Source organism: Heptranchias perlo, chromosome 13 (genome assembly GCF_035084215.1).
Source record: "Heptranchias perlo isolate sHepPer1 chromosome 13, sHepPer1.hap1, whole genome shotgun sequence".
In the NCBI taxonomy this organism is placed as follows: domain Eukaryota; kingdom Metazoa; phylum Chordata; class Chondrichthyes; order Hexanchiformes; family Hexanchidae; genus Heptranchias; species Heptranchias perlo.
The window spans coordinates 24,012,892-24,038,630 of NC_090337.1; the positions used below are offsets into that span (position 1 = coordinate 24,012,892).

The 25,739-nt window shown below is 42.3% G+C and overlaps 1 protein-coding gene and 1 long non-coding RNA gene across 2 annotated transcripts in view; both read right to left on the reverse strand.

Moving 5' to 3' along the window:
- Positions 1–1,348: 1,348 nt before the first annotated feature.
- LOC137331396 (uncharacterized) lies at positions 1,349–5,025 on the reverse strand. The gene is made up of 3 exons (XR_010965452.1): positions 4,905–5,025; positions 3,990–4,087; positions 1,349–2,433 (listed from the first exon to the last, which is right to left on the reverse strand). It is a non-coding gene; the product is annotated as an uncharacterized lncRNA (long non-coding RNA).
- Positions 5,026–5,576: 551 nt separating this feature from the next.
- Positions 5,577–25,739, reverse strand: part of LOC137331703 (mucin-2-like) — a 40,780-nt gene continuing 20,617 nt past the window's right edge. The window contains exons 11-17 of the mRNA XM_067995695.1: positions 25,060–25,221; positions 24,568–24,753; positions 24,080–24,286; positions 18,759–18,962; positions 17,133–17,321; positions 12,608–12,724; positions 5,577–5,740 (exon numbers count right to left, since the gene is read on the reverse strand). Of these exons, the coding sequence (XP_067851796.1) occupies positions 5,577–5,740; positions 12,608–12,724; positions 17,133–17,321; positions 18,759–18,962; positions 24,080–24,286; positions 24,568–24,753; positions 25,060–25,221 (1,229 nt within the window). The remainder of the gene's footprint in view (positions 5,741–12,607; positions 12,725–17,132; positions 17,322–18,758; positions 18,963–24,079; positions 24,287–24,567; positions 24,754–25,059; positions 25,222–25,739) is intronic.

The following is a 25,739-nucleotide window of genomic DNA, read 5'->3' on the forward strand; positions in this document are numbered from 1 at the left end:
TGAATGGTGACAATGTGATGAGGCAGCACGCTTTTTGTGTGCTGGTGCCTGTCCTCGAGAGCTGGTGGCGGCGGTTGACTCGACCTAAGGGATGATCGATTAAAATTCTACATTTCCTTTAATCCTCCCCGCTTCCTTCTATCTCCTGGAGTTCAGGGCCTGACAAAGACCAAGCCTGTGGGGCTTTGGTGACACGGAGGTCGATCTTGACTTTTGGGCAACGGACGGGGTCACTCGCTGGCCGATCGCTCGTATCCATGGCGACGAAGCGGCCGCAATTAAAAGTCACCGACCTCATTAACAAGGGGCCAGCGAGCTGTGGGCATCCCAATGCCGCTCGCCATATTGAGGCCTCTCAATATCGGGCCGGCCCTGCCACGAGTAAGTTGTGGCGTTGTGTGGCAGGGAAGTCATGAAGTTAATATATAATAGATATTAAAAATCTTACATTTGCATGTACTTCCTGTCAATTTTCTACATTAAAAATGGGAATTACCACGGTAAGTTTGCCGTACTGTAATTATACTCTTCACCTGAGTGATTATACTCTTCACCTGAGTGGAGATGCTGCAGGCCAGTGGGAGTGGTTAGAGGATTCCAGGTGACAGCACAGCAAGGGGGAGGGGAGGATACAGCAGTTGAATTATCGTTCAAAGGGGAAGAGGTGGGGTAGTGATGGGAGTGAAGGGGTGGTGGAAGGAGCACGAGGTAATGGGAAGGTGAAAGGATAAGAGCACAATGGGAGTGAATGGGTGGGGGTAAAGGATGAGTGACTGGGGGACTGGATGAGAACCAAGCTGATGAGAGCCTAATTTTCCCTCCAACTCCCACCCCAAATGCAGCTATCAGTGGCTCTTCTCCCTGCCACACCGCCTCATGCTACCCACCATCTCCCATTCAAAAAGAAAGAAAAAATAAGTAAAAGACAGACACTGAAGGAGAAGAGGACAGTGAGAAAAACAGAAAGCAGAGTTAGGGAGAAAGAAGAAGGAGAAAAGAGAAAGAGAGTGACAGAAGTGGAAGAGGAGAGAGGGACGAGCAGAAACACAAAGACAGCAGAAACAGGTAAGAGAAGGGATCATACTCTGCAACTTATCAGTTGTATTATGAAAACTTCAACACTGAGCAGCACAATGTCATTATTTTCTTTAAATACACCAAGATTTTAATTGGTTTTGTAATACAATCATTACAATTATACACATTCAGATAATCTTTCATCTTGTTGTTTTAGATAGTAAACGACATAACTTGCAGCCATTGTTTCAGTCTTCTGCGGGCCTCCTATGCTGTCTATATTTCCTATCCTTGCTACAAAATTGCAGCAAACAGAATCTTTCCAAATTAGTTTAATTTTTTTTTTATTTGTTCATGGGACGTGGGCGTCGTACAACATGGGCATGTAATTGTTCCTTTTAATGCCTTTCTATAGCAGAACATCCCCGGCCCCCCCCACCATGATCACTTGCCACCGTTTTGCGAGCTATTCTCTCTGTACCTGAAGCATGTTCAGTAAATGCTGGAGAAATAAAATGAAATCCCTTTTTTTTGGCTTTTCAATGCCATTCTTTTCTTGACCATCAACGTAAGTGAGAGTTGCTTGTGTTTTGTTTTCTGGTTGCACTACCCCACAAGCAATGCTTTAAAAATCACTAGCTGCATCTAACTTAGCCAGTGAATCTCAAAGATTTTAGTACGATGTGGCACAATCACCCCCAGAAATTCCTGAGCACAGGAGACCCCAATGTCACTTGAACAATATCCACTACATCATCTTGCATGTCCAACATTTGCCAATTTATTTTCATAATCAGGAATAATTATTTATATTTATCCAATATGGGGTAATTTTCTGACAGTGCTCACAGCTGGGAGTCTTGCATGCCAGGTGTGCATATTGAAAATGTGGGCATGTACCACACAATCGAATTTCTAATATGCATTGTCAGTAGGCAAGGCTCCCCACTGGGAACATGAATTCAGAAAATTATCCCTGTAATGTCAACAAATCGACTGCACTCATTGATATTACAGCCTTTATGAACGGACGTAGCAATGTCATAGAAAATACTTTTTAAAATACAATTTTTAAAAATTTGTTCATGGGATGTGGGCGTCGCTGGCAAGGGCAGCATTTATTGCCCATCCCTAATTGCCCTTAGAAGGTGGTGGTGAGCCGCCTTCTTGAACTGCTGCAGTCCGTGTGGTGAAGGTTCTCCCACAGTGCTGTTTGGTAGGGAGTTCCAGGATTTTGACCCAGCGACGATGAAGGAACGGCGATATATTTCCAAGTCGGGATGGTGTGTGACTTGGAGGGGAACGTGCAGGTGGTGTTGTTCCCATGTGCCTGCTGCCCTTGTCCTTCTAGGTGGTAAAGGTTGCAGGATTGGGAGGTGCTGTCAAAGAAGCCTTGGCGAGTTGCTGCTGTCCAATCTGTAGATGCGCAGAAAATCAGAAACACTTACTTAGGCCTTGAACTGTGCAAATATTATCAAGTGAATGTTTAATGCCTTTGTCCCCTATTCTAGCAGAGGCCAAAGCACCTCCACCAAGATAGTAGAGAAAAGGAATTTTGTAAGAATTCATTAAGCATTTCTCACTGTCATTGCCTAAATTAATATCACTTTAAATTCCTATTGTGTATTCTCAGGGGGTAGATTTTGAACATGCTTCCCGAGTGTAAAACCGTGTTGCGGATTGGCCATCCAATAGAGAAACCGCCCAATTTTCATTTACGTTGGTTTCAATGTTGAACATTCAAAATCTGCCTCCAGGTCTTTCTGAGTAATTGTACTAAAATTGTATGGAGTAGCCTTTCAAATATTCTAGCACCAGTTTTGTTAAATTTAAAATGTGCCATTTGTAAAACAGTTTCATGCACTTTAATAGTGGAAACATCAATCTTTCTGGTATATTAAAATTTTCATTCATATTGATAAATCAACAATTATACATTTAGAGTATCGGCAGTAGAGGTCAGAGGAATGGAGTCCAACGTATAGTTAATCTTAAATTAAACTGTACAACAATGAGGCATTCCTGTTCCACTTGAAGAATAATGAAGATCATACACTGTGACTCAGGTTGATACGTAATGTGCATTATAGTGTGCATTGTTGGAGATTCCTCTTAACTGATTTTCTCTCCTTTTCCAATGTTACCTCTGTTTGCAAATATCTGCTCAAAAGCAATTCATTACTACAGTATTAGTACAATGTAGACTGAGTTTAGTTTACAAATAGCGGTGTTTATACTTCAGAATGGATTAAATTACTATTGGGATTATTATCTGAAATATATTTTATTGCATTAGTTTATACAAAACTGCAAACAACATTAATTTAATGATTTTCTTCAAAGAGGCAGGCACTGGTAAATAAAAAATTACTATTAATCCCCAGCACAGGCACAATGGGGGTGACTTTAAACCCCAAGAACGGGTGGGTTGGGGGCGGGTCGGAGTTGAAAATAGTTTTTTTTTGGGCCGCGACCGATAAATGTTTGGACTTGGCATTCCCAGTGGGAAGCCTGTACATTTCCGCGCCAACGTTAAACCCGGAAATAAAGCCGGGTTGCGGTCGCGACCCAAAAAACAACTATTTTCAACTCCCACCCACCCCCAACCCACCCGTTCTTGGGGTTTAAAATCACCCCCAATATGTTTGATGGAATTCTTCTGTGCTGAAATTTCGATCTTTCTATAATTGCTGTCAAATTATATGTAAAGCAAAAAAGGTGCTTTCTACATCTTAATAATTACCCATTAGTAAATCAAAATGTTGCCTTTATTATGAAAGTATCCTGCATGAAGTTTGTGGTTGATCTCAGTTGTTCCCAGTATTTAGCATTGAGTTTAGGCAGAAAGCCATTCACAAAATAACATGAATTAATAATAATATTCTTTCACAAACCACTCAGCCTTTCAGTTGTGGAAGGGTCAGTCAATAACCCAGAATGTCCACATTTGATGACTATTTTCCACAACATACCTGTTGAAGATGTTGACGAATGTTCTCTCTTATCTGTTGATCAGCCAAGTTCAGATTGTCACTTGTGACCGTAACTCTTAGGATATATTTCCGTTGTGCTGCACATGATGTAAAGAAGTGATTAATGATTGAAGCAAATTGTAGGCAGGATGTTCCTTAAATATTTCAGTTCTCTATGGATAATTGTATAGATACAGACACGATAACCAAATGCTCTATGAAACATGATGGTAATCTGGTTACTTGACTGGTGAGTGCAAAACCGGTGGGCGTGCATGTAAATGTCAGGTAAAATAAAAAGAAAAACTCCAGACGCTGGAATTTTGTAATAACAACAGAAAATGCTGTAAATACAGAACAGCATCTGTAAAGAGAAATGATAGGTTATTCACATTTGAGGTGTATAACTCTTCAAGAGAACTGAAGATCGAAAGATAAACAAGCATTTTAATAGGTTTGGAAAAAGAAAAGAAGGAATGAGGGCAGACAGAGATAAACATTAACAGCAAAAATCAAACATGTATGGTACACATTTTGCTGCTTAGACCATCAAATAATTATTTCACTGCAAAAAAAAATCGAATGTGGTAAACTGACAAAGTGGGCAAATTTAGTAGTCACTTGTGCACTGAAATTATACTATGGGAGACAAACTAATGAACTATTGCTAATGAGCTCATCTGAAATGGCAATCTATATTCTGTTAGCAGACATGAAATCATTTACTTTAAACCGATTATTGCCTCAAATAAAGGAGAAAGGAAAGTCAAAAGATGGCATTAAAGTCATTACGAAAATTTTATATTCCAATATTTATGCTGTCCAATTAATGTTAAATAGAACATTACTCATACAGCTGGATTGTGCAAAAAAATAAACTTTAGAGTTAATAGGAATTGTGCAAATGAAATGTACCATCACAAAGGGAAGAATTGACTAAGTTGATGTGGAAGAAACGATGACAGCTGCAGTTAAAGCCTCCGATTGTATTGCTGCAGATTTGTTGACAGGTTGATGTGTTGGTTGCACATTCATCGATATCTGGAGATAAAAGTCCAATTACTCCTCACTCAGTTTAATTGACATTAGACCGTACATTGTCAACCTACATCACATGTTTTCAACACATCATGATGCGTGATATAATATCAGATTTTTCTTTACATTCAACAGCAATAACATTAGTGTTGTTCTTCTTTCAATATAAAATTGGCATTATGAAACCCTACTAAATGTATGGATACTATTCACTGTGACTTTCCTCTCCCGCCCTCACCAAACCATAATGTTTCTACCACCATTTATGTTAAATGACAGGAACATTGATTGATGGCGAGTCCAGAGCTGCAAAACACAGGCCTTTGATTCAAAACTGAAACTTGGTTGAAATTTCTGAGTAACTCACTGATTTACCAGAATAGTTTCATCAAATTCTGCAATCAAAACATCCCTACTGTTTAGGGACACAGAAAATGATAGTGAGTCTCTGATCGTTTAATTATTAACAAGCACAAAAAACTTTGCTTGAAGCCATTTAGATTGTGTAGGGAAATGAGAACTGCTGAAATGAGTGTAATTTCCAAATCATCAATTGCAGAGCATCTGTATGTTTGAAGACTTCCTACCATCACAAAGAGAAGTGTTGGTGCCGTTGATGCTGAAGCCAGGATGGCAACTGCAGTTAAAGCCTCCGATTGTATTGTTGCAGATTTGTTGACAGGTCGATGTGTTGGCTGCACATTCATCAATATCTGGAGACACAAGTTCAATCAGTCTTTAGTCAGTTACTGAATTTCTTAGGCATATTATGTCAAACAAATGATGTGTTTTCAACAGATCCCGATGCACGTTAAATTGCCAGATTGCTGGATACATTCATCAGTAACATCACGGGTTTTGTTTTTCTTCAAAATATAAAATTGTCATCAAAGCACTTGCTGAAATTATGGATACTATGTGGGTAAAATCGAAGGTCTGCAGACACACATATTGGGTGGTAGTGTATCAGCCATCCATTATACACCCAGCCTCATTTTACCCGTGTTGGCCCCTTGGGAAAATCTTTGATGAGTGCTCCTTGCACTGTGCCAATTCAGACAGTGTGTGTTTTGCTATGATGGGTTTGTATTCCCCTTATCTTGTTCTTGAAGACTGGCTTATTGGTATTCCTTTTCGGTAAGTATGCATACACCTCTTTCAGTTCCAATATTTTGGGTGATCTGCACAGGTATCAACAGCTGCTTTTAGCATGTTTCCCAGAAGCTACCCTTCCATTCTGTTTTCACCTCCAAATGGCTGGGGTATGGTTAATTGTATTACAACAGATAGGCATGAACATTTGCAGGAAAATGAGCATTAATTTGAATATTTTTTGCTTGTGACCACATACAATCTAGCCATTAATTGAGCAATGAATCTTCCTGTTGATTAAGGAGAGGCCATTGCTTATAGGCACACACGTGACATGATTGTAACAAATGGCACCACGTACCTACAATTAAGAAAATTGGATTTGCCTGCCTGGGTGCTGCTGAATACCAGTGTAGGACTTTTTGGGTGCTAAATTGGGCTGTGTAGCCCCCATTGTTTCGGTGCTACGCGGCCTCTTGAATGTCCAAGATGGCGCCTCGGCTGCACACACACGTTTCCAGCATGACAATGCGCCGAATTCCATCTTGGTATAGGAGTTAGCGCATGCGCAAATACCGAATGCCGGAAGCATGTAAAGTAAGGAGAAAATGAATACAATCAGTGTGCAACGCTGATTTAAAGTGATAAGTCCCAAAATGGTGTCTAACGCTCAACTCAATGCACAGTCTTAACCCCGACCATCTGAACGTGTCTAAGAGTGCCTGGATGACCCCCCCCGCCACCGCTATTTAAAGGGACCATGTAGGATTTACAGGTTAGTAGCTGTACCATGTAGGATTTACAGGTTAGTAGCTGCCGAGACATTTGTAACTGTTTTTGGACGTCTCCTGTACTTGAATATCAGGACGTGAGGACATGGCCTAACATTTAGTGCCAGGATATGCAGGAGTGAAGATAGGAAATGTTTCTACAGGCAAAGGGTGGGAGAGGTTTGGAACACCCTTCTGCAAATGGCAGTTGAAGCTAGCTCAGTTGTGAATTCTAAATCTGAGATTGATAGATTTCTGTGAACCAAGGGTGCTAAGGGATATGGGAATATGGAGCTAGGTCACAGGTCCAGCATGATCTCATTGAATGGAGGAACAGGCTTGAGGGGCTAAATGCCACTGTCACTTGCTGCCTCCTGTTATGCCCCACCTTCTGCAAGAAATCGAGACGTGTGCCTGGGTGATGTGCCTGTCATGGTTGAATAGCTGCCAGTGTGTGTGGCCTGTGAGTTGTGGGTGGGCGGCTTGCAACAGGAATCATCTGATTGAAAGAGTTGAGTACTGATGGAAAGAGTTTGTTGGTAGGTGGGTGATGGGGGATGTAGTGCGTCGTGCAATTGGTAGGAGACGCCACTTGACAGTTGATCTCACTCATCTTGACCACTCATGTCAAAGCATTGAGCTGCTTCCTGCACTGCATCCATGTTCATGAAGCTATGCGCCTGGCATTGACATTGTACCCCACTGCCTCCCACTGCCTTTGGAGCATATGCCTGGAGGGCCTCTTGCCCCCCCGCCCCACCTCGTGGATATAGGATGTCCCTCCTGTCCACCTTTTGCATAAAGGCCGCTAGTGCATCAGCAGAGAACCTTGGTGCATGCACTCTCGCAGGCCTGATATCAACTCAGATCGGCAGATTGGTGAGGTCAGGCATGCAGATTGGAGGATGTGGGATTTAGTAGTGTGCACCCTTTAGTCAATGTTTTAACATAACTCACAAGTGTGTAAATATAGGGACGGGACCTGCATCTGTGTTTTACATGTACGATGTCTGATCTCCGTTCAGACTCCGTGCAGACAGCAAATTTTTCCCCTTTTGTGTGCAGGTGCATATTAACAGAGGGGAGGAAAAACAGTGGATAAGGCCAATTTTCGGGCGTAGGTAGAGTGATCCGCTATTAACCCGTGCCCAATGGCCCCTGTGCAGGCAGGACAAGACTTTCGGCTGGCTTCATTATTCACCTTCAAGCAGCTTTGGAATCAGCGTCGACACCAGGATTCAATGCAATTTGCACTTTCCACCAGGAGGGGGAGCCCCAATCTCTTAAAGGGAGGATGGCTCTTAAAATCTCTGAAAGGTAGCCGGTACCTGCTACTTGCTAAAAATAGAAGTCTGCTGTCTGCACAGAGTCTGAATGGAGATCAGATATCGCACACGTAAAGCACAGGTGCAGGTCCCATCCCTATGTTTACACACTGTTGAGTTATGTTAAAACATTGAATAAAGGTTGCGCACTACTAAATCCCACATGCTCCAATCTGCATGCCAGACCTCACCAATCTGCCGAGTTGAGTTTCTACCATGCCTGTGAGAGTGCGTGCACCAAGGTTCTCTGATGATGCACTAAAGGCCTTGGTGCAAGAGGTGGACAGAAGGATGGATATCCTATATCCGCGAGGTGGGGGGGGGAGCAAGAGGCCCTCCAGACATATGCCCAAAAGGCAGTGGGAGGCAGCGGGGGAAGAAGTCAATGCCAAGCACACAGCACCATGAACATGGATGCAGTGCAGGAAGAAGTTCAATGCTTTGACATGAGTGGTCAAAGTGAATGAGGTCAACTGTCAAGTGGGGTCTCCTACCACTGGCCGCATCCACTGCTCCACCACTACACCCCCCCCCCCCCCATCACCAACATACCAACAAACTCTTTCCATCAGTACTCAATTCTATCCCTCTAGAAATTAACCCGAGTGCTTGGTTTGCTTTTTTTAAGGCCTTATTAACCTGCGTCACTAGGTTTGGTGATATGTGCATCTGTACCCCCCGGATCCTTCTGCTCTTCTACCCCATTTAGACTCTTGGTTTCCAAGGAGTATGTGGCCCTCCTTATTCTTCCTACCAAAATGTAAACCTCACACATCTATATTGAAATTGGTTTGCCAATTGCACACCCATTGTTCAAGTTTATTAATGTCTTCCTATATTTTGTTGCAGTCGTCCTCAGCATTAACTATACCCCCACCCCCCCCCCCCCCCCAATTTAGAAATTGTACTTCCGATTCCCGAGTCCAAATTGTTTATGTAAATGGTGAACAACAGTGGTCCCATCACCGATCCTTGTGGAACACAACTTCCCACCTTTTGCCAGTCTGAGTAACTACATTTAACCCCTACTCTGTTTTCTCTTTTTTAGCCAGCTTGCTATCTATTCTGCAAATTGTTCCGTGACTCCACACGCTCTGACCTTAGTCATGAGTCTACCATGCAGTACCTTATCGAAAGCCTTTTGAAAATCCAAATATTTTACATCTATTGCGTTATCCTTGTCTACCCTTTCTGTTACTTCTTCAAAGAATTCAATAAGGTTGGCCAAACATGACCTTCCCTTTTGAAATCCATGCTGACTATTCTTTATTATATTTTTGGTTTCTAGATGTTTTTCAATTATATCTTTGAGTAAAGATTCTATTATCTTTCCCACCACCGACATTAAGCTAATTGGTCTATAGCTAATTGGACTTGTTCTATCTCCCTTTTCAAATATAGGAATCACATTAGCTGTCCGCCAGTCCTCTGGCACTATTCCCTTTTCTAATGAATCTTTATACATATGTAATAGTGTCTCTGCTATCTCTTCTCTAACTTTTTATGAACATAAGAAATAGGAGCAGGAGTAGGCCATACGGCCTCTTGAGACTGTTCCGCCATTCAATCAGATCATGGCTGATCTTCGTCCTCAACTCCACTTTCCCACCCGATCCCCATATCCCTTGATTCCCCTGGAGTCCAAAAATCTATCCATCTCAATCTTGAATGTATTCAACAACTCAGCATCCACAGCCCTTTTGGGTAGAGAATTCCAAAGATTCACAACCCTCTGCATGAAGAAGTTCCTCCTCATTTCAGTCTTGAATGGCCGACCCCTTATCCTGAGACTATGCCCCCTAGTTCTAGACTCTCTAGCCAGGGGAAACAACCTCTCAGCATCTACCCTGTCAAGCTCCCTCATAATCTTATATGTTTCAATGAGATCACCTCTCATTCTTCTAAACCCCAGAGAGTACAGGCCCATTCTACTCAACCTCTCTTCATAAGACAACTGTCTCATCCCAGGAATTAATCTAGTGAACCTTCATTGCACTGCCTCTAAGGCAAGTATATCCTTCCTTAGATAAGGAGACCAAAACTGTATGCAGTACCTCAGGGGAGGTCTCACTAAAGCCCTATACAACTGTAGTAAGACTTCCTTACTCTTGTACTCCAACCCCCTTGCAATAAATGCCAACATGCCATTTGCATTCCTAACTGCCTGCTGTACCTGCATACTAACTTTTTGTGTTTCTTGTACGAAGACACCCAAGTCTCTCTGAACACCAACATTTAATAATTCTCACCATTTAAAAAATATTCAGTTATTCTGTTCTTCCCACCAAAGTGAATAACCTCACATTTCCCCACATTATACTCCATCTGCCACCTTCTTGCCCACTCACTTAATCTGTCGAAATCCCTTTGCAGTCCTCCTCACAGCTTACTTTCCCACCTAGCTTTGTATCATCAGCAAACTTGGACACATTACACTGGGTCCCTTCATTTAAGTCATTAATATAGATTGTAAATTGCTGAGGTCCAAGCACCGATCCTTGCGGCACCCCACTGGGTACAGCCTGCCACCCTGAGAATGACCCGTTTATCCCTACTCTCTATTTTCTGTCCTTTCACCAATCCTCTATCCATGCTAATATATTACCCCCAACCCCACAAGCCCTTACCTTGCGTAACAACCTTTTATGTGGCATCTTATTGAATGCCTTTTGAAAATCCAAATATACTACATCCACTGGTTCCCCTTTATCTGCCTTACTAGTTACATCCTCAAAAAACTCTAATAAATTTGTCAAACATGATTTCCCATTCATAAAACCATGTTGACTCTGCCTAATCATATTATGATTTTCTAAGTGCCCTGTTACCACTTCCTTAATAATGGATTCCAGCATTTTCCCAACGACTGATGTCAGGCTAACTGGTCTGTAGTGTCCTGCTTTCTCTCTCCCTCCTTTCTTGAATAGTGGGGTAACATTTCTTCTAATATGCGCAGATGCAATCCATCCTGACCAGGGGTTTTATTCTCTCTAATTTTGATTAGTTTATCAATTATCTCCCCCCTTTCTATATTAAATGTCTTTATATATTTTTTGATCTCTCCTTCTAATGTCATGTTAGTCTCCCTGGTAAATACGGAGGCAAAGTAGCTATTCAATACTTCTGCGATTTCCCTGTTGTTACCTGTGAGTTTATATTGTGCATCCCTTAGTGGCCCTGTCCCTATCCTGATTTTTCTTTTGTTATTTATGTGTCTGTAAAATACTTTACTATTTCTTTCCGTATTCCTTAATAATTTAATTTTGTAGTCTCTCTTTGCCTTCCTAACTTTTTTCGACTTCTTTCCTAACCTTTTGTATTCCCTTTTGTCATCCTTTTCTTTGTTGTCTATGTACTTAGTGTATGCCTTTTTCTTTAGTTCCAATTTTCCCTTTATTTTGCCCTTTATTCATCCATGGTGTGTCATCACTGGCTCGTTTGTTCTTGCTTTTTAGTGTGACATGTTTCTCCTGGACTCTATTGATCACTGTTTCAAATGTTTCCCACAGCGATTCTATTTTTTTGTTTGTCAGTAAATATATCCATTTTATTTTTGCTAGTTCCATTCTCATCCCCTTAAAATCAACTTTTTTCCAGTTGATTTTGTTATGATTAACACACATGAAAAACAAACGTATAGTACTAATTTGCGTTAACATACTTGTTTACTCCTAGAAGTAATTTTAGGAGCATGGCGAAACATTAACAACTACTCCATTTACACTAATGCATCATATTATTGCACCTTATTGCACAGTTAGTGCACGTGGTAGCGCTAATACAAAAAGGGTATCACCCTTATTCAGGCTATAATTCTTTTGTGTGCTTTCTTTTTAGCACTGATTAATGCATTGGTGTCAAAAGCCTATGTGTGCTATTTTAACAAAACCGTTAACGTATTTAATGCAGGTCCTTTTAAGAGACGGATTGACCACCTGAGGAGATGCCCTCCAGCAGCGCCAGTTATGCACAGACCCCGGCTGAGGCACAGAAGTGACCAAGTGGCTGAGATGTCAACATGAGCTCTGTCTTAGCAAGCATCAGGGCCTACACAATAACTTCCAGAGGCAGTAACACCTCATCAAATCAAACACGTAGCACTGAGAAAGCGGAGTCATTTTCAAATATAGTGCTAATTGGGTGGAGCGTGCACTCTGTTCACCCAAGGGAGTCGTTGATGGACCCAAGCCATTTTTGTGGTCGAGCTTCATTTAAATGAATACAGCGAGCTGTCAGCACAAAATTTGGCAGTGTGGCCGATTTTGATGTGTCTGCAGCAGCACCTTAAAGGCAAGGGATATGTTTTGATACCTCTCAGAAATCTTTCTAGATTTGCATTACTTTTAAAAGAATCAGTCTGAAATATCCAACAAAGAAAACTTTTTATTCCTACCTGTTGTAGAACTGACTGTGCTTGTTGCAGTTGTGATTGTGGAAGTTGCTGTTGATTGAAGTATGGGTGGTTGAGTAAAGGTCTCACTAGTTGTTTGCATTGTTGTGCTTGTTGAGCCTAAAGTAGACACAAAGGTTGGTATTGTACTCATTGATGATATGGATATAGATGTGTCTGTTGTTGCTGTTGAAGTACTTAATGTAGCTGTTCAAACAAGATCTAAAGTTCGATGTAAAATAAAAGACCAATTATGTCTTTCCCTGAAAAGAACGACAAAGGGGGGTAGAGCTTGACTTTGTGTGATAGTGTAAAACAGGTGCTAGCACAACAGCAGCCCGTTTTACATCTCTCCCAATTTTTATATCAATTGAAGTCATTGCATATGTGTACCCTTCGAGTCCACAAACATTACTTCCTGTTGTCACGATTTTTGGTCACAGCTGTCATGTCACATTTAAAATTGAAACCGCTTACATAAACATTTATAATGGGAAATCCCAATGTAAACAATTGGCTAAAATGACTTGTTGATGAACCAAACAAATCACTCAAAATGCTTTTGCAAGAAATTTTCATCTGCCATTTTTTCTCAATAACAAAAATTTAGAATGTCAAAAATAAGATTTTAAACAAAATTTTAAAAATCTAAAAATTAAATATTTCACAATAACATGATTAAATTTACCCATTGAATCATCTTTCAGAACCTGAAATTGAACTCCTGGTGTGCTGCCAGCATAGGAGCACTTTGCACAGCTGCCACGCGAAAGAGATCTCCCCAGATTTTGTGCTATCTTTATTAGCATATGAGTGTTTTGCTGACAGCACACATTATGCAGCTCATACAGGTAAGGCAATTTCTAGAGAAGTGCCTTGAAAGTGAAGGTGCACCACCTTAAAGCTGCACTGACACTTCCTGTGGGGCACAAAAAGGGTGGTTTTGAGACGAACTATGGTGAAAGTGGTGGAAAATGAATACAAAGTTTGACAATTTCCAGAGTAGAGGCGGGAATTCTGCCTTTACTGAGAGAGCCTTGAACATCATGTTAAACAATGTGCAGACAAGGAGGCATGCCACCTTTCAGTATAAGGGGCACTCTCCTCAACAAAATTCAATCAGGGCTGTGTGGGAAATTGTGGCAGAGCAGGTGAGTGCAATCTCTGAAGTTAAGAGGACAGCCTTCCAGATAAGTAAGAAAGACATTCAAGAAGTTTGTCAAAGATGTACCTATTTTACAATGCCATACCTATAAAACACATCCTTTTTCACTTTCAGTAGTTTCATGATCACCTGGAATGCTTTCTTATCTCTACATGCCCCTTACCTGGAACCCTTTTACAAATGGCGGGAAGGCACATTAAAGATTTCTTCACTACTCTTTTGCCGTGGGGAACCTGTTTCAAAAATGCTTCTTCAGGTTTCTGCTCCAGGGGCCATATACTGTGCCTCATGTTCTGGCTCATCTGTGGCCTCCTCTTCTTCATGCTCTATCTTAAGGAGAGTTGGTGGAAACCCAAAAGGAATATTCATGTTGTGTGTCAAGTTGCCTTGACCAGGAAAGATGTCTGGATGTTTTAGGGTGTGGAAGTCAAGTTCTCAAACAAATGTCTCCAGACGGCTGCTCCACTCATATTAAAGAGAAGTACGCAGAAATTCCAAGGCTGTCACAAGTCACAAAAGCCCAATAAAATAAAACTGGCACAACAAAGAGGAAGCAACAAGCTCACCAAAGTAGGATATGAGGGCAAAGGTCTGGAAATTCCAAGGGCCCAACTCTCCCAGTCTGAGTATGGTGGAGTGGAACCTATGCCCGCTGAAGTCAGAGAAGGCTGACCCCACCAACAATTCGGATGTCAGCTAATTTAAATACTACTGGTGGGACACGAGCAGGATCTCACCAGCAAGGGGCCAAATACACGAAGGGGACCAGGAAAATTATGGGAGGGAGCGGAGCAAGTGCGGTACTTCCCTATTTAATGAGCTCCATCTAGAAGAGGGACTGAAATGGCTGGAGCTAAAGACGGAAAAGGTGAGCTTCCAAATTTGAATAAAGGATATTTGGTTGACTCTCTCTGTGATTGAAGGGTCTTGCTGATTCTGTGAGGTCCATTCTCCCACTGAACGTTGGGAACCAGAATCCTGTTCCCTGCACCAGTGGAGAAGCTGGTGTGTGTGCCTCAGAGCTTGCTTCCCTTCATAGCAGCAGCATAGAGAATCATTCCATTAGCTCCTTGCTGCACCCTTCATTCTTGCAGGACCAGGATGCCAAGGAGCCTATGACAAAGAGTTAACCTGTCCTCTATCCATCCTATGACTTGGGGGCCTTGAAAGAAGCGCCACCTCTATCCCAAAAGACTCATGCTATTTTGCAGCAACCATCTACATCTTAGAAGCCAGTTCATAAGGTGCACGTAGATGAAGTGTTACAATAGGGCAGATCAAATCCTATGTGATCACAAGGGGTGTGCAGAGTAACAGAACCAAATAATGTTTTTGTAAGTAGTTATAATAAATCATTGCAATATTTGATGTAAGGATTGCTTATTGTTTGATTCACTTTTATGACAATGGGGAACAGATAATATGTTGAGGCTTAAGATTAGAATGTGATGGCTAGCTATGAGGAGCAAGGGTTTTACATAGGCCATGGAGTGCTTGATGAGAGGAGGCAGATCTTTGATGGGCTGAGACTTTCAAATAATAGTGCTCAATTCATCTGTTAAGGTGTGCTGAATGAGTCTGTCTCTCAGGTGTCTAGCAGCTGTTGCCATTGCACTTGCTTCCAGTTCTTCATAGGTCAGGTCTACAGCATCAGCAGTATCATCATCAGCTCTGTGGCATCTTCTGGGACAATCCTTTCCTAATTGCAAACTTGTGAAGCACACAACATGCTACCCCAATTTGCAAGACAATGCTGGGACAACCTGCAAGGCATCCCTGGACACCAACCTGAATATTCAAACACCAGAAACTTCCTTTGAGCATCCCAAATGCTTGCTAAATTTTTATCCTTGCCTTCATGTGTGCAGCATTGTAGTGCTCCTCTGTAGCACTGGTGATCCTATGAAGAGGTGTTATGATCCAGAGGAGTAGTAAGTATCCCTTGTCAGCCAGCAGCCATCCTAACCCTTGTTGCTGCTGTTGAAATAGACCTGAGGCACAGGACTGATAAGTATGAAAGCATCATGACAGCTCCCAGCATGTTGAGAACTCACATGCAAGAGGCTGTGCCTGTTATCGCAAATGAGCTATACGTTTAGGGAATAGATGCCTTTGCAGATCATATAAATATGAAGGTTGCATTTGGGGCATGCAATTCCACATGAGTTCAATCAATAACCCTGACAACCCTGGGGAATCTAGTAATTCTGACAAATTTGATTGCTCTCCAGGTTCTGTGTGGGAACATTCTCAATTTGTAAAAAATGACCTGCCTTGGCAAAGAGGGCATTGGTGACTTGCCTTTTAGAGGAGTGCACAACAAATTGGCTGATCTGACAAAAGTTCTTTATGGCCCTCTGGAATGAGCTTGTGGCATAAAAGCTGAGAGCTGTGGTAAAATTCCGTGTGACAGTGAGGGTCGTGCGTGCTGTGGATCTTGGTTGCAGATATGGCTGCAGCAGCAAACAGAGCTCTTCCAAAGCTTCATGCCTGAAGCCTCCTGAGACAGAGCTCCTGGGAAATATCTCAGGAAGTGGACCTGGGTCTATATATCTTGCTGAGTAGGGAGTGCTGGGATCTCTGGTGCTGCCAGACTAATCTTGCTTCCTTTATGGCCTCCTGTAGCCTTCAGTTCCTAGCTCCTTTACAGCCTCCTGCTCTCCCCCAGCAATTGGTCATGTAAAGTGGGATTCCCATTGGTAAGCCCATTGTGCAGCCTTCAGTTCCTTGCTCAGTAATTCTCTTGAAATAGAACGCTCTCGTAGGGGTGGGCTTCCTCAGCTTATGAGTGTTTTTTTTTCCCCAATACATGCAGTGAGTTCCAAGATATGGCCAAAAGTGCCCACAAGCAATTTCATTTCAGCAGTGTCCCTGTAACCAAATGCTTCCGCCATGATGAGCAGGTCCTGGAAACTTCATCTTTTCAGCAGTGGAGCACATTCTTAGGAGCATATGGGAAGAAGGAAGTCATGAAATGTAGGATGGATGATGTCATCCCATCCTAACTTTATCATTTGCATGTGGCTGCCACTGTACAGATGGGTGCTTCTTCAGCCTGCCCTGAAATTGAATTTATGTCAGGATGCTTCTGCAGTGGAACCCTGGCGTAACTCGGCCCTGTCAGAAATTCCCGGCCCTCAAAGATGGAAATTTTCACTTATACCCCGCCGCAACTTCTTTACCAGGAATTCTTTTTAACTTTAAGAGGATCCAGGGGCTATTGCTTTGGCCGCCCTACCCTGCAACTTCTTTTGGCATACAAGGATGACAGATTTTGAAATTGCTCCTATATCCTGCATCAACTGCATTATTGTCAACAATATCAGCAGGAAATGCCTATTAAAGATGAGGTCTGATCCTTACTATTTCCTGTTGTTGTGGAACTGACAGCGATTGTTGAGGTTGTTGTGGATTCGGTTGTCGAAGGTTGAGTGATGTTCTCTGGAGTTGTTGGAACTGTTGTCCCTGAAGTCCATGTAGAGGTCAGTGTTGCAGTTGTTGATTGTACTGAGGACGGAGTGGTTTCTGTTGTTGTTGCAGTGTTTGACGTAGCTGCTTGAACAAAACGGAAAAATCAGTGTGGGACACTGTAATTAGTGCATTACAGACTGCGCTGTCTTTTCTGATTCAGTAGAAGCTTAGTACATAAGAAGAATTCTACATATTATCAAGTTTATCAATAATATTCTCACATATTAATGCTTCAGGCGCTTCCTCATAAAATATATGCATGAGTATAGACTAAACAAAGCAACAATCTGAAATATGTTGTAAACTCTGGCATGAGTTGCATTATTATCAGCAGCATCAGTACCAAATGCCTCCTATTAACAACTTGCATTTAAGTAGCACCTTTAACGTAGTAAATCTTCCCAAGGCCCTTCACAGGAGTGTCTGAGCCACATATAGAGAAATTAGGACAGGTGACCAAAACCTTGGTCAAAGAGGTAGATTTTAAGGAGCATCTTAAAGGAGGAGTGGGAGGTAGAGAGGAAGAGAGGATTCGGGAGAAAATTCTGGAGCTTACGATCTAGGCAGCTGAAGGCATGGCCACCAATGGTGGAATGATGAAAATTGGGATGCGCAAGAGGCCAGAATTGGAGGAGCGCAGAGATCGCAGAGGGTTGTAGGTTTGGAGGAGGTTACAGAGATAGGGAGGGACAAGGCCATGGAGGAATTTGAAAACTAAGATGAGAATTTTAAAATCAAAGCCAATGTAAGTGAGCGAGCACAGGGGTGATGGGTGAACAGGACTTGGTGTGAATTAGTATCCGAGCAGCAGAGTTTTGGATGATACCAATTTTACGGAGGGTGTAAGGTGAGATGCCAGCCAGGGGAGCACTGGAATAGTCAAGTCTACAGGTAACAAAGGCTTGGATGGGGATTTCAGCAGCAGATCAACAGAGGCAAGGGCGGAGACGGGTAATGTTACGGAAGTGGAAGTAGGCAGTCTTGGTGATGAAGAGGATATGGGGTCGGAAGCTCAACTCAGGGTCAAATAGGATGCTATGTTAAGGATAAGATCAGATCTTACTGAGAAACTGAGTGCTGCTGAGGGGTTTGTTGCTGAGTCAGATGTAGATGGTTGAGATTGGTCTCTGTAGTTGTGTTTGTTGACCCTAAAGTAGATGTAGGGCTCGATGTTGCAAACATCAGTTCTACAGATATAAAAGGTGTTTCTGTGATAACTGTTGTAGTAGTTGATGCAACTGTGTAAATGAAATGGAAATTCAGTATAAGGGCTTGACATGACACTCTATTTTATTTATTAAAGGTTACTTCATACTAGTTACATTTTGAGAAATAAAACATTGCAATGCTCAACTGGGCCTTTGATGAATTAATGTTGCCAATTGTTGCTGCTACAGTTCTGATTATAAACCAATATAAAGTTACAGGTTTTGATAGCATTCAGAAATTATATTCAGTTGCATTATTTTCACCACCATCAGTGCCAAATGCCTGTTAAAGATAAGGTCTGATCCTTACTATTTCCTGTTGTTGTGGAACTGACAGCGATTGTTGAGGTTGTTGTGGATTCGGTTGTCGATGGTTGGGTGGTACTCTCTGGAGTTGTTGGTACTGTTGTCCCTGAAGTGGATGTAGAGGTCAGTGTTGCAGTTGTTGATTGTACTGAGGAAGGAGAGGTTTCTGTTGTTGTTACAGTGCTTGATATAGCTGCTTGAACAAAACCTAAAAATCAGTGTGGGATACGATAATTAGTGCATTATTTAATGCGCTGTCTTTTCTGATTATCATATTGGCAGTTTCAACAATAATTTCTTCACACACTAATGTTGCAGGCTCATGTTCATAAAATATATGCATGAGTATAAACTATAAAATAGATGGGATGAACCTTGCTGGAAAAGTAACGGCCTGTTTACAACGCACACTGTTATTAATGAGTAAATCGGCCAGCAAGTTCAGGGGATTAAGAAATATGCTGCAAGTTGCGAACCTCCAGAACTTGGTAATCGATTTAAGCCGGTCCACTGTTTGCATCGCACAAATGGCATCTCACCCTTAGCCTCACATTATTTTTAAGAACTTGCTGGATTTGCATATTAATTGCCCATTAAACTGACTGCAGAAAGTTAGGGATGGAACTTAACAGCGTCAGTACCTTTTTAACAACATGATGATTGTTAATACAATGGCAATCAACCTCTCTGTCCCAGAGAGGGAATATTTAAACTGTTCAACCTCATTCCTGCATGTAGTAAATTGTTGTTAGAGATTTTCAAAATGTCAAATTTTATATTTTAATTTTTTTTCTTATTATCCCTTTCTGCCTCTTTTTTCTCTCTCTATTAATCCAATCTTTCTTTCCTTCTATTTATTTCTCTTTCTGTACCTGATTTGACTCTAATTCACCCACTCAAATTCACCCACTCGAATTCAACCTCCTTCTCCGTCATTTCCCTGTTTCTTTCCCAATCCTTAAATCTCTCTGGATAAGGAGATACATTGTTGATCCTGCCGTTCACTGAGGTCCCTACTGGGCTGGAACTTGATGGTGTATACCGTTAGTTAGACATTGTCCTGCACCCTTCAACTCAACATTTTTTTGCATCATAACTTGCTGGACATGCGAGATGACGACGGTGTGGCAAAGACAACAGGGCATCTCCTCAACCTCAGTGAATGGTGGGATCAACAGTGTATCTCCTTAACCAGGTACAGAAAGAGAAATAAAGTAGGGAAAAATGATTGGATTAAGAGAGCGATAAAAGATGCGGTAAGGAAAAGATGTACGAGCCGCAGCCTATTCAATCTTTCTTGATAGGCATAACCTCTCGTTTCTGGTATCACCCAAGCAAATCTTCTTTGGACCTTCTCCAGTGCCTCTATATCCTTTTTACTGAGACCAGAACTGAACGCAGTACTTCGACGCAGGTCTAACCAAGCTTCTGTACAAGTTTAGCATAACTCCTCTACTTTTCAATTCTATCCTTCTAGATATGAACCCCAGTGCTTGGTTCAATTTTTATATGGTCTTATTAACCTGCGTCGCTACTGTGTATCTTTACCCCTGAATCCCTCTGCTCCTCTATCCCAAGTCTCCTTATTATTATTCCTACCAAAATGTACCACCTCACACTTATCTATATTAAAATTCATTTATTTTTAATTCATTCATGGGATGTGGGTGTCGCTGGCAAGGCCAGCATTTATTGCCCATCCCTAATTGCCCTTGAGAAGGTGGTGGTGAGCCATTTTCTTGAACCACTGCAATCCGTGTGGTGAAGGTACTCCCACAGTGCTGTTAGATAGGGAGTTCCAGGAATTTGACCCAGCGACAATGAAGGAATGGCAATATATTTCCAAGTCAGGATTGTGTGTGACTTGGAGGGGAACATGCAGGTGGTGTTATTCCCTTTCGCCACCTGCCCTTGACCTTCTGGGTGGTACAGGTCGCGGGTTTGAGAGTTGCTTTTGAAGAAGCCTTGCCATGTTGCTGCAGTGCATCCTGTGGATGGTACACACTGCAGCCACAGTGCGCCGGTGGTGGAGGGAGTGAATGTTTAAGGTGGTGGATGGGGTGCCAATCAAGTGGGCTGCTTTGTCCTGGATGGTGTCAAGCTTCTTGAGTGCTGTTGGAGCTGCACTCATCCAGGCAAGTGGAGAGTATTCCATCACACTCCTGACTTGTGCCTTGCAGATGGTGGAAAGGCTTTGGGGAGTCAGGAGGTGAGTCACATGCTGCACAATACCCAGCCTCTGACCTGCTCTGGTAGCAACAATATTTATGTAGCTGATCCAGTTAAGTTTCTGGTCAATGGTGACCCCCAGGAAGTTGATGGTGGGGGATTCGGCAATGGTAATGCCGTTGAATGTCAAGGAGAGGTGGTTAGACTCTCTCTTGATGGAGATTGTGATGTGGTGGCAGTTTGTGGTGTCGATGGTAGCCATGATGTGGTGGCAGTTTGTGGTGTCGATGGTAGCCACACACAACCCTGCCACGGTAACCTCTGCAAGACATGCCAGATCATCGACACAGATACCACCATCACATGAGAGGACACCACCCACCAGGTGCACGGTTCATACTCCTGTGACTCGGCCAACGTTGTCTACCTCATACGTTGCAGGAAAGGATGCCCCAGAGCATGGTACATTGGCGAGACCATACAGACGCTGTGACAACAGATGAACGGACACCGCGCAACAATTGCCAAACAGGAGGGTTCTCTCCCTGTCGGGGAACACTTCAGTAGTCATGGACATTCAGCCACCGACCTTCGGGTAAGCATACTCCAAGGCGGCCTTCGAGACACACGACAACGCAAAATATTCGAGCAGAAATTGATAGCCAAGTTCCGCACCCATGAGGACGGCCTCAACCGGGATCTTGGGTTCATGTCACACTACACGTAACCCCACCAGCGAACAAATCTTATCTGTTTTTAATATAACGGGTCATTGACTGTCTTCCTTCTCTCTCTCTCTTTTTTTTGGGGGGTTTGTATATTCGGTGGCCTTTTAGGTGACACCTTTCTGTCTGCTCACTGTGATTGCCTTGGCAACGGGCAGTAATCACCAGGCATTGTTCTGTGATTTTCAAATGCGAAGGATTCGAAAATGTCATTTCGACACGATTCACCTGAGGAAGGAGGAAGCCTCCGAAAGCTTGTGGAATTTAAAATAAATTTGTTGGACTATAACTTGGTGTTGTAAAATTGTTTACAATTGTTGGAGATTGTCATTGCCTGGCACTTGTCTGAAGCGAAGGTTACTTGCCACTAATCAGCCCAAGCCTGAATGTTATCCAGGTCTTGCAGCATGCGGGCACGGACTGCTTCATTATCTGAGGGGTTGAGAATGGAACTGAACACTGTTTAATCATCAACGAACAGCCCTACTTCTGATCTTATGATGGAGGGAAGGTCATTGATGGAGCTTCTGTCGATAGTTGGGCCTAGGACACTGCCCTAAGGAGCGACTGCAGTGATGTCCTGGGGCTGAAATGATTGGCGTCCAACAACCACTACCATCTTCCTTTGTGCTAGGTATGACTACAGCCACTGGAGAGTTTTCTCCCTGATTCCCATTAACTTCAATTTTACAAGGGTTCCTTGATGCCACACTCTGTCAAATGCTGCCTTGATGTCAGGGGCAGCCACTCTCACCTCACCTCTGGAATTCAGCTCTTTTGTCCATGTTTGGACCAAGGCTGTAATGAGGCTCAGAACCCAAACTGAGCATCGGTGAGCATGTTATTGGTGGATAAGTGCCGCTTGATAGCACTGTCGACGACACCTTCCATCACTTTGCTGATGGGGCAATAATTGGCCGGATGGATTTGTCCTGTTTTTTGTGGACAGGACATACCTGGGCAATTTTCCGCTTTGTTGGGTAAATGGCAGTGTTGGAGCTGCACTGGAACAGTTTGGCTCGAGGCACGGCTAGTTCTGGAGCACAAGTCTTCAGCACTACAGCTGGGATGTTGTCGGGGCCCATAGCCTTTGCTGTATCCAGTGCACTCAGCCATTTCTTGATATCGTGTGGAGTGAATTGAATTGGCTGAAGACTGGCTTTTATGATGGTAGAGATCTCAGGAGGAGGCCGAGATAGATCATCCACACGACATTTCTGGCTGAAGAAGGTTGCGAACGCATGTGCTGGGCTCTGATCATTGAGAACGGGGATGTTCACGGAGCCTCCTCCTCCGGTTAGTTGTTTAATTGTCCACCACCATTCACGACTGGATGTGGCGGAACTGCAAAGCTTTGATCTGATCTGTTTGCCAATTACACGCCCATTCTGCAAGTTTATTAATGCGTTCCTGTATTTTTTCGCTGTGTTGCTCAGCATTGTCTACACCCCCCTTAATTTGGTGTTGTCTTCAAATTTAGAAATCGTACTTCCGATTCCTGAGTCCAAATGGTTTATGTATATTGTGAACAACAGTAGTCTCAGCGCTGATCCATGTGGAACACTACTTCCCACCTTTTGCCAGTTTAGCAAGTACCTTTAACACCTACTCACTCTTTTCTGTTTTGTAGCCAGCTTGCTATCCATTCTGCTACTTGTCCCCTGACTTCCTGTGCTCTGACCTAAGTCATGAGTCTACTATGCAGTACCTTATCGAAGATCTTTTGAAAATCTTAATATATTACATATACTACTTTGCCCTTGTCTACACTTTCTGTCACTTCTTCAAAGAATTCAATAAGATTGGTTAAGCATGACCTTCCCTTTTGAAATCTGTGCTGACTAATCTTTATTATATTTTTGGTTTCTAGATGTTTCTCCATTACATCTTTGAGTACGGCTTCCATCAGCTTTCCTAACACCGACTTTAAGCTAATTGGTCTACATTTCCCTGGATTGTTTCATCTCCCTTTTTAAATATAGGAGTCACATTAGCTGTCCGCCAGTCCTCTGGCATATTCCCTTTTCTAATGAATTTTAATACATATGTAATAGTGCCTCTGCTATCTCTTCTCTAACATAAGAAATAGGAGCAGGAGTAGACCATGAGGCCTCTCGAGCCTGCTCCGCCATTCAATCAGATCATGGCTGATCTTCGACCTCAACTCCACTTTCCCACCTGATCCCCATATCCCTTGATTCCCCTAGAGTCCAAAAATCTATCTTTACATCTTTTTTGATCTCTTCTTCTAATGTCATGCACACTGTACTGAAAATACTGAAGCAAAATAATTATTTAATATTTCTGCGATTTTGCTGTCGACCCCATTAAGTTAAATATAAAATTAAAGCAAGTGGAGATAAAAAGTCATTTCTCCAAATTAAAGAATAACAACACACTGCGCCTTGTGTCCCTACAGACTGATCCTTACTACTTCCTGTTGTAGTTGAACTGATCCCTGTTGTTGAGGTTGGCGCTGATTCAGAGGTAGATGGCTGAATGGAGGTCCCTGTCGTTGTTGGTAATGTTGTGCTTGTTGTGCTTGAAGTAGATGTAAAGATTGGTGTGGTAGGTGTTGATAGTACAGGTGTAGAAGATGTCCCAGCAGGAAAAGTTATAGTAGGAGTAGTTGATGTAGCTGTGGAAACAAAATGGAAATTCAGCCTCAGAATGTAATATGCAACTCAAATTCACTTGTTCTATTAAAATTACATTATGTAACATCTGAGAAATATAATATTGCAATGTCCAACTATGATATGTTTCTATACTTACATTGTTAAGCGTTGTCACTGCAGCACAGTATAAAGCAACAAAATATAACAGGTTTTAAAATCTGTCCTAATCTTTAGCATGAGTTGCATTATTTTCAGCATCATCAGCACTAAATGCCTGTTAAAGATAAGGTCTGATCCTTACTACTTCCTGCTGTTGTGGAACTGTCAGCGATTGTTGAGGTTGTTGTGGATTCGGTTGTCGAAGGTTGAGTGGTGCTCTCTGGAGTTGTTGGAAATGTTGCCCCTGAAGTAGATGCAAAGATCGATGTTGCAGTTGTTGATTGTACGGAGGAAGGAGAGGTTTCTGTTGTTGCAGTGCTTGATGCAGCTGCTTGGACAAAACAGGAAAATCAGTGTTGGACACTATAATTAGTACATTACAGACTGCGTGTTTTTTCTAAGTCATTAGAAGCTTAGTACATGAGAAGAATTCTGCATATTATCATATTGGCAGGTTCAACAATAATTTCTTCACACACTAGTGTTGCAGGCTCATGCTTACAAAATATATGCAAGAGTACAGACTAAAAAAGAGATATTTAGTTTAGATATTGATAAAAGATCATCCTGCTATTGCTTTCCTTCCAGAACATGCAGTGTAAAATGCCTGATGAAGATAATTTCTCTTGCTTACCACTTCCTGTTGTAGTTGAACTGATCCCTGTTGTTGAGGTTGGTGTTGGTTCAGATGTAGATGGTTGAGTGGAGGTCCCTGCACTTGTTGGCACTGTTGTGCTTGTTGTGCCTGATGTGGATGTAAAGATTGGTGTTGTAGTTGTTGATTGTACAGATGTAGCTTTGTAAACAAAATAGAAATTCAGCCTGAGAATGTAACATGAGACTCAATATAACTTGTTACATTTAAATTACATTATGTAACAGCTCAGAAATAGAATCATAGAAGCCGACAGCACTGATGGAGGCCATTCCGGCCGTTGTGCCTGTACCGGCTCTTTGAAAGAGTTGTCCAATTTAGACCCACTCCCCAGCTATTCCCCCTAACCCGGCAAAGTAGTCCTCTTCAAGTACAAGTCCAATTGCCTTTTGTATGTTCCTATGGAATCTGCTTCAACTGCCCTTTCAGGTAGTGCATTCCAGATACTGACAATCCTCTGTGTGAAAAAAATTCTCCTCATTTCCCCTCTCGTTCTTTTGCTAATTATTTTAAATCTATGACCTCAGGATACCGACCCGCTTGCCACTGAAAATAGCTTCTCCCTATTTGCTCTATCAAAACCCCTCATTATTTTAAATGCCTCCATTAGGTCTCCCCTTAATCTTCGCTGCTCGAAGGAGAACAATACCAGCTTCCAC